Source organism: Odontomachus brunneus, unplaced genomic scaffold (genome assembly GCF_010583005.1).
Source record: "Odontomachus brunneus isolate Ranch 3 - 2012 unplaced genomic scaffold, Obru_v1 Obru_scaffold_093, whole genome shotgun sequence".
NCBI classification, from domain to species: domain Eukaryota; kingdom Metazoa; phylum Arthropoda; class Insecta; order Hymenoptera; family Formicidae; genus Odontomachus; species Odontomachus brunneus.
Genome location: NW_022639543.1, coordinates 773633 through 782650, shown reverse-complemented (window position 1 = coordinate 782650; position 9018 = coordinate 773633). Strand labels below are relative to the sequence as shown.

General features: G+C 39.2%; 1 protein-coding gene across 3 annotated transcripts in view; it reads right to left on the bottom strand.

Annotated features, from left to right (window-relative positions):
- The window catches only part of LOC116848345 (lachesin-like), a 216376-nt gene that overhangs the window by 15157 nt on the left and 192201 nt on the right, over positions 1-9018 (bottom strand). For all 3 annotated transcript variants that reach the window (XM_032824317.1, XM_032824318.1, XM_032824316.1), the window contains 3 exons: positions 6351-6466; positions 4948-5133; positions 328-514 (listed from right to left, as the gene is read on the bottom strand). In XM_032824317.1, coding sequence (XP_032680208.1) covers positions 328-514; positions 4948-5133; positions 6351-6466 — 489 coding nt within the window. The remainder of the gene's footprint in view (positions 1-327; positions 515-4947; positions 5134-6350; positions 6467-9018) is intronic.

Sequence of the window (9018 nt, the reverse complement as noted above, 5' to 3'; positions counted from 1 at the left end):
AGAGAGAGAGAGAGAGAGAGAGAGAGAGAGAGAGAGAGAGAGAGAGAGAGCTTGAGAAAGTAAGATACTTATCGTATCCTATTTTATCATCATTATTTAAAGATTAGCTAGTGTAATGAAGAAGATGATTCATTACTCTCAATTATATCGTGCTAATTCTTATCTTTTATAAACATCAAGCCCTCTATTTTTGACATCCTCGACTAAGATAAAGCAGATTCGCGCGAATTCGTCGAACTCAGGACTCGATTTTCGTAATTGTGTTCTACCGAGTTATCTCGTAGATTGCTATTTGCGTATTGTCACGAGATTCGGTGATGCACTTACATTGTTTCTGTCCGTCCTCCCGGAGAACGATGTTGCGGCCGTCCTCCCGTTTCCAGGTGACGATCGGTTTCGGCGACCCGGTAGCGACGCATCGCAGCCTTATACTGCCGCCCTCGTGGGTGACCATACCATCTGAGGACTCGTCGTCCATTATGTCGGGCGGTATCACTACTTCCATGTATCCCATCTAAAGCACAAAGACAGAAAAAAAAAAACGTAGGGCTCTCGTAGTAACGGGGGGAACTGCGTACTTCATGAGGCCAAGATCTAATCGACTACCTTTTTAAGGAGTAGAAGTGGACTCAATAGGGGAAATTGCTACGCGACGAAATGGCATTTCGAATTTTTAATCGGGGCTTCTTGCATATTGCTGTTTAACCGAATAATTTAATTTAACCGCTGAGAATCGAATATTACGAGAAGAAGTCTATTATTTTATGTTCAACGTCCACTTCGCTACTTAAATTATCTTTCCTATGTGGAGGAACGAGAACGAATTAATTAAACCTTGCTGTCTCACCACGAAGGCGAGGATCAAAGAGTTAAAGAGACCGAAATTCTTTTTTCGAGGTAAACAGCCCGTAGAGAGCCTGTACTAAGGCGGTCTGGTAAAGACAAGGCTTGAATTGCTCGTCGTAGAAAAAGCACATTGTTTTACGGTCCTGAGCACGTGCACGATGAGGGTATCCTCGCAAGGGTGTAATGTGTGGTGGTATAGAATTTACTGGACGTGGAGCGGTGCTATTCGATTCAATGAAACCAGCATGCAAGGGAAGATATGGTTTACGGCGAAACAAAATAAACGTTAGCCTGAATTCCCTCTCCTTATCGTTCAATGCTCTTTTTTTCATTTGTTTTACTTAATAGACTACTAAATATGGAGATAAGAGTGCGCTTTGTATTCGTTATCGCTTCTTTTTCACATTGGATTCGTATGGCATCTGTCGCGATAATGTTTCAACGTTACGAACGCTGTTTAAATTTTACAGTTAATATTGTTAACAATAATAATAATAATGTTTCTGTTCCAAATATAAATTTTATGCGTCTTACATCATATAATATAATGATGAAAACTGAAATTCCTCGATTATTGATGAGAATCGTGTTTCGATGAATCAAAACAAAAATTTATTATTCGAAAATATATTACTTATTAAATATGAAACAACGCAAAAATAAACGTACGATTTTTTTGTTAAATGTATTGCAATAGCAAGTATTAATATCTTTAATATTAATATCTTTAATACCAAATTAAAGAATTAGACAGAGTTATAATATGTTAAGTGTTTTACAATACGAAAGAATAAAAATGTAATATTGCTAACAAATTCAAGTAATTGAAAAATTATTAAGGAGATATTAGTAGGTCGGGAAAATTGAATTTTTTTTACATATTTTGCAAGTATTTGATATGAAAAATATATCCGCAAAGAATTTAGCCTGCAAAATTAACAAAGTTATAGAGAGCGGTCTTCGGAAATTTTCCCCAAAAGCAATATGTTATCGTGAGAGTTGCCAACAACGTTTGACAGTTTGGCGACGAAAAATATCGATTAGTTTGGATCGATTCGAAGTACGTATTACTTCAGGACAACGACAAAAGGGTTAAGTAATTTATAAAAATAAAAGATAACGAAGATAGTAACGAGGGATGCGCCACTGGTCACCGGATCAGACGACACTCATTATCCCGCGAGTGTGCGAGGTCTTTGTGTATTAACTTTGTCGTCGTCATTGTCGTCTCCAGGTCGAAAATATCCGTCGTGGCGGTGCGAGACGTCAGTCAGCATAAACCGTGGTAAAGTGTCTCGGTGCGGGCTGCCGTATAAAAGGGACGCCTTTTTACGGCCCTGGGCACGTACCGGTGACAAGGGCGGTTCACTGGGCTAGTATGCCGGTTTACCGTGTGTGGGTGGAATTTACTGGTCGTGGTGCACATGTCCCGCGGAATTCAATGCGACCGGCCAAGCGGGAAACCTTCCGATGCAATATACGGCCCTGCCGCGTGATAAAGGACCGAGAGTGCTTGTCGTAGTACAAGGAGCGAGTGAGACGAACGATAGGTCTGGGTGCGATAATGCGTTTGTGTGTACGTGTGTGTATGGGGGGGGAGGGGTGGTAAGACGAAAAGAAAAGAGGGTCGAGGAGATAGAAGACAAACGGAGAGAGACCTACGTCGGGAGCAGATCTTTTAAAGATAATTTGACGTTATGCGGGTAATATGCATAGTTGATATGGTTATGACCGCTTAGTGTAATCTAATATATTTGATATATATATATATATATATATATATATATATAATGAAATATACATTATAAAAAATTAGATATTGAAAAAATGATATAAGAGAAGGGAACAGGATAAAAAATATTAAATTTAGGAATTTTAAGAAATCCGGGAAAATGTATGAAATTTTGATCAGGTACAAATCTATATATACGCTTTCAAAATATATAGTTAAATCAAACATATCTTTAAGCAAGTAAGAGCTTAACGCAGATGTTGAAGCGAATATCTAAACTCATATAATAAATGTGCCAAATTGCAAATTGATATATTGCGAACTTTTCAGAAAAAAAATTTATGAATAGAGCCTATTTTTCAAGCGACCAAAAGTGAAGGGATCTTCGATTAAAATCACAAATCTTCTGAAAATTCGATTAGCGCTAATCTTACCGTATTTATTTCAAGTTATTCATTGTTATAAATTAATAATTATTAATTATAGTTGTTAATTTATATTATTAAAGTTTTCTTGGCGCGATGATTCTACAATTTTAAGTTAGATTAAACCTAATTAGCATTTTAATCTAGGTATACAGGGAAATCGCATTCTCACATTGGTATTCCTTCGTAGACTTTGGTGGAAAATCGTAGTAACTGGCCAGACACGCCTCGCATTCTGTAGAAAATACGCATGCCGAGCAGATAGAATTGCGATATAAGTGCGAGCGATAAATAATTTCGCATCGGTCGAGGCGGCGTATAATACTCGGCTCAGGATTTAAGACGCGACGGGATATTTCTCGACCGCGCGAGCAAGCCCAGATCCTCGTCGCTGGGAAACAGTCGCTCGAAGCCGTACGACGTGTGCACCTGCCGCACTGTTGGCAATAATTTTCCCTGTGCTTTCTCGAACGCGCGGCTCGCCTTGCCGAAAATCTGCATAATTAAAGTCGCGCGTCACGTCGCGACTTTGCGCCGCTATGACTTTTCCGGCAAACATAAACCACAGTAGCCTATGGATAATAGGTAATAATCCATTTCTACACTGTACGAAGGAATATTTTCTATATAGCGCGATTCGTCGTAATCTCTTTGATTCGTTCAAATCAGACTTCACTACTGCTTTACTCGATTAGAATTTAGTCGCACCAAGAAAGGACAATGCTGAAAAATGATGAAAATTTGCCCATAAGGGAAATGTATGAAGTCGGTTATTTTCTGGATCGTTTTTGGATCTGCTGAACTTAAATATTCAAACTTAAAATTGTCGCGGGGAAATTAGTGAAAATGCAAATTTTCTATGGAAAAACCTCGTATTATAGCAAATATTTTTTCAACGAACGATTGCAAAAAACGAACGATTGTCAATTTTTTCAATTGACTTTATTAATTTTTTCATTGATATTTATGTGAATTCAACAGATAGTTCTTGATTACTTGACATACAGAGTGTCTCAGAACAATCTTCGAAGCTCTCGAATATTTTCTCGACTGAAGTTTCTCTCTTTTCCTGTGCAAGACGTATTTATACTTAAATTTAAGAAACGAGCTTTGTAGTATTAACATTTGTGACTCGCAATGTGATGAAACCGGTTCCATCGAGAGGAGTAGGTCTTTCGGATTAAAATCGGTGTATTAGAAGTCGAGCGTAAAACAAAATCACTTAAGAGCTTTGTATAAGAATAAGCTGCGTTCTGATTTTAACGGTGCTTCTCTCTACTTCAAACAGAATAAAATAGTCTCTGCTTTTGTAGGTCGGCTTTGAGCTGCAGCTGCAGCGGTAGGCCGATATTACAACCGATATTACTCCGCGAAATAATGGCCGTGGTAAAGAAAGCGCGCGTTAAAAAGTTATGGCCGGGCTTGTGTATGGAATTTTAAAAATTCCGTGCCGCGGACGGATCCGACGAAATTGTGCGAAACCTCGATCTTTTTAATCGAATTACGTCGTGCAGCGTGGGCTCTGTCGATGGAAATCGATAGAGCCACGCGCGTGTAACGGCCGTCGTGCGTGATTCCAGCGGAAACGCCGGCGAAAAATAAAGCGTCGGCTGGAAGGTAAATGGAAATTAATTTAACAGAGATACGTTGTTATTGCGGACGCGCGTCGCAGTTGTTTCAGTACTGCACTAGATAATACTGTTTGAAGATGCGTTTACTCTATTACAAAAAAAAAATAAAAAAAGACAAGAGGGAGAGAGAAAAAAGGGCTTTCATGTCATTGAAAGCAATATGTACATCGTTGTTGGGGAGTGCTTACTAATTTTTGAAGTGTCATTTAACTGCGCTACGACACGTTATTTTAACGTGTATCTTTTAATCGTCGAGCGTCGACTCTGTTTGCACGTGTTTGTTTACACTGGGGATTGCATCCCGGCTGCTCACCTGACTACGCATGGGGTCAGTGTTGACTTGGCACATGTACGTGCCGGAATCGTTCTTCTGAACGTTCGCCACGTGCAGTTTCCATGTGTTGTGTCCGTTGTGCGTGACCGACAGCCGGGAATTGTGCGCCACCATGTGCGTGTGTATCGCCAGAATCGCTCGGGAATCCGACTTTATCCAGGCTACCTGGAAACACCGGCAAAAGCGGACGGTACTTTTCAAGACGAGAGACACGAGATCAGTGGCGATTAACCGTTCGCTAATTGAAATACGAATTGTCCACCGAAAGTCCGGTCAAAAGACAAAGTACTTTACTTTGTTGCATTGGGTTGTTTGACAAGTAATTTTGAATTTTTTTCGGATAAAATAAATTATATTTTTTTACTATTATAATCTTGTGAAACAATGTATGCGAAGTATAGCAGCAGATTCTAAGTAAAAAGGGCGCATTATATATTTTTTTTACCTAAAAAATTCGCGATTACACAACCCAATACATTGACTGTGTTAACTCATCAGTGTTACGGTTTGAGGAAATTCTTTCACACTCGAGCAAAAGATCGAGAATAAACAAATTTTTAAAGCAAACGTTTAAAGCAAACGAATTAAGAGGTTGTATCAAAATTTATCATGATGATAATAATAGAATATAGTCACGGGGCGAGGAGACAAAATTGCTTGAGTTTTCATCACAATCGGGATACGTGCAGGATGTTGCACTTAAATGCAGGTCAGTATAACGGGTTGTGTATGCGTTTCGCTGGCAGGTACGCGTAGTCATGCGCAGTCTCAGTAGGTCTTGGAGGAATGCTCATTTGGAATGTAAACTTCATAGGGAAGAAAGTGCGCGAGTGAACCAAGGCTTACTGAGACCGCGCACGACCACGCGCGCATGCTAGCAAAACGGATAGTCAACTTGTCATATTCTGACTTGCATATAAATACAATATCCTGTACATCTATTTTAAATCTGATAAGATCCGGAATTAGTCCGATATAACCGACATTCACGTCGGTTATATTGGGTTAATTCCGGATCTTATCAGATTTCGCGGTAGTCACGGGCAAGTGTAGTTAGACTCGGCAAGAAATTCGGGTGTCGGGTGAGCAGAAGATACATATTTAGATTATGTCGCGTTAACGGGTACAGGTCTCTCGTTTTGCTCCGGTAAAAAAAACATAGCTGTTGCATGTCTTGAAACTTGAGTCTTGATGCAAGTTTTATTACAGTTTCCTTACAACACGTATTTGGACACTCGTTAAATTAAATGTAGACACAAGTTTAAAATGAAAATTTGTTTCTCACTTTCCTGTTTGCATCTATTTCCCTGACCGAGAAACAAACTTATATTCCGTTTAAAGATGATATACGGACACAATTTGACAAAAGGAAATTGTTGTACCTTGTAAGATTGCAGATGATTAACGACGCAGGTGAAGAAGACGTCGCGACCTTGGATCACCGTGTGATTTTCCAAAGGAGCTAAGAACTCGGGTAACACTTCCGGGGTGATTTGGCCTGAAACATTGTAACAATGTGATACATTCAATTACTGTGTGCATCGGTTCTTTTTCTTTCTCTTCTTCTCGATCGTGTGAAACGTCGAAGTAACTCGTCGCGCGAATCAATAAATAATACAACAAGACTCTCGCGATGAAATTATAAAACGAACAAAAATATTTATTTGTTTATCTCACTGAAGAATACTTACTATATACAGATTAATTTTTTCGATATTTGGATTCACCTTTCTCTCTTTTCAGAAAAATGTGAATAATCAAAAAAATCTAATCACTTTAAAATAGTCCACTCATTTTCTTTATACGTGAAAAAAACACAAGTCTATTAGTGCAATTAAATTTTCTGTTATTTAAGGATCAGATTTGGTTATAGGAACAAAAAAACTCCTGTAGGAAATATTTACTCAACCTATTAGTTATCGAACCGAATTTTAATGAAGCTGAATATTCAGACGAATGTTATTTAGTTGCCTGAACTAAATACTTTTTTTTTACAACAATCGATTTCATCCTACATATAAAAATGTAACTCTAAGTTACCACACTGGGGTAAATTTTACCCCAGGTAAAACTTTGTGAGTCTTTTGGGAATTGCGAGGTTGGTATATTTTCCAAACTATTATCTTTTTCATATTTCTCTATACATAGACGAATTCCTTGAAGTCTGGTGTTTCGATGGAAAAATAATTTTTTGAAGTTGATTGACTTTTGTGGAAGTTATAAGGAAATATATGAGTAGCCATTACCCCAGTATGGCAGGCTCGTGATTTTTTGAAAAGGTGATATTTTAAGGTGGGACCATTTAACTGAAACGTTCGTTTGATTTAATGCATGATTATAAAATTTTAAGTGGTCTCTTTCGCTACGAGGCTATTGTAGGTTCGCTCCTACATGCATATATTTGTTTTTAATTTTTCGTTTTACAAATAAATAAGCTAAATAAATATTAAGATAATATTAAAATAAATAAACTAAATAAATCAATATGAGTTCGATCTTTTTATTTATGTTTATCAAATAAATATCCTATCGGGTCGGCCGAGCGATTCGCCGAGCGTAAAGACTACAAACCAGAGAAAGGATGGACGCTGCAAATTAAAAGAGAAAGGAAAATACTTGGTAATAACAAGGAGAATAATAAAAGTAATAAAATATCCGGTGTGAAAAAGTTTATTGCATTTGCAATCAATTGCATTCGCGAGATTCGTAACCTTCGCATCCCCGCTGTCGAGCACAATAATCGAGAAACAAAACGCGCGTTTTGCGTTACGCTGCCGTTCCGCCCTTTTCAATTCCGCCGGATATTACGAGGCGATCGCATCGCGCGCTTCGAAAAATGCGATGCGCGAGTGTTTCGGAAAAAGGGAAGAACGAATGCGCGCCCGGCGGCATCTCTGACGAGTGTCTCGCGGAATGCATCGCCGCGATTCGCCGTCGAAGTGCATGCATGAGCGCGCAGCGCGCCGTCGATTAGATATTCAAGGCGGAGGTCGAGGAGGGTGAGTAACATCCCCGATACTCTCCTTCGTAGCGCCTCCACCGCCCGGAGGCCGGTCCGGAGAGGAAGAAGGGCGGGAGGGGGCGCCCATATTCTCGTATCGAATTCTTGTATGCGTTCATGCAAGAAGGGCGATAAATGGAAAAATTCTTGAATCTCGCAGTCGTAATCCGGACGCCAGGCTCCGTTTTCATGGGTTGAGTTTTACGACTATCCCTCGTCGGCTTGCCGATCCCTCTCTACCGTCCTCTTCCCTCAAAGCCACTCTCCTCCCCCGCCCGCTCTTTTTTTCGATCGCCCCCGGTGCTTTCCCCGCTGTCTCGTTCCTTTCTCTCCCCGAAGGACCTGTTCTTTTACTAACTACTTAAATTTCATTTTCGCTTCGATAGAAAGAATGGTGATAGAAAACATCGTGAACTCATTACGAGTAATCTGGGCAAGACTCAATAGTTATTGAATATTAGATCATGCATCAATGTAAGCTATTATTTTTCTCGCTGTAATATCTTCCGATTATCCTTTATGAAGTAAGGGTAGTTGGTGAGCCATTTCGTGTACACGGAGAGAATTTCATAGTAAACATTACTATAATACTTTGTAACCGGGGAGTAGATTAATATTCTGCAGTAATTCCTTTCACTTCACATGTGTTACTTTTATTTTAGGAGCCAAAATGTACTATTGAAATACTCGCTATGTTCTAGCTGTTTCTAGCTAAATATACTGTGTTCCTTAGCAAGATAGACCTTATGACAGTCTATTTGCTTGGAGTATCAAAGGCATAGTAAAATTGAAAGGAGTTTGTATGAAAGAAACTATAATATTCTTTTCGTGTATCATCATGTGGCTCATTTTATGATCTCTTAATCAAACTGTTCCTCCCTTTCCTTTTGACGCACAGCGTGCTTTGGAATTCCAATTTTGTAACTTGAAATGTACAAAAAATCTCGCTAAAGGAGAGTGAAGCCCAAAATGGTCAAAGTATCCGTAGTCCTCGTACAGCCGCGCTTATTCACTATACACTCGTCTCTCGTACCGCTCTGCCTCTTTTT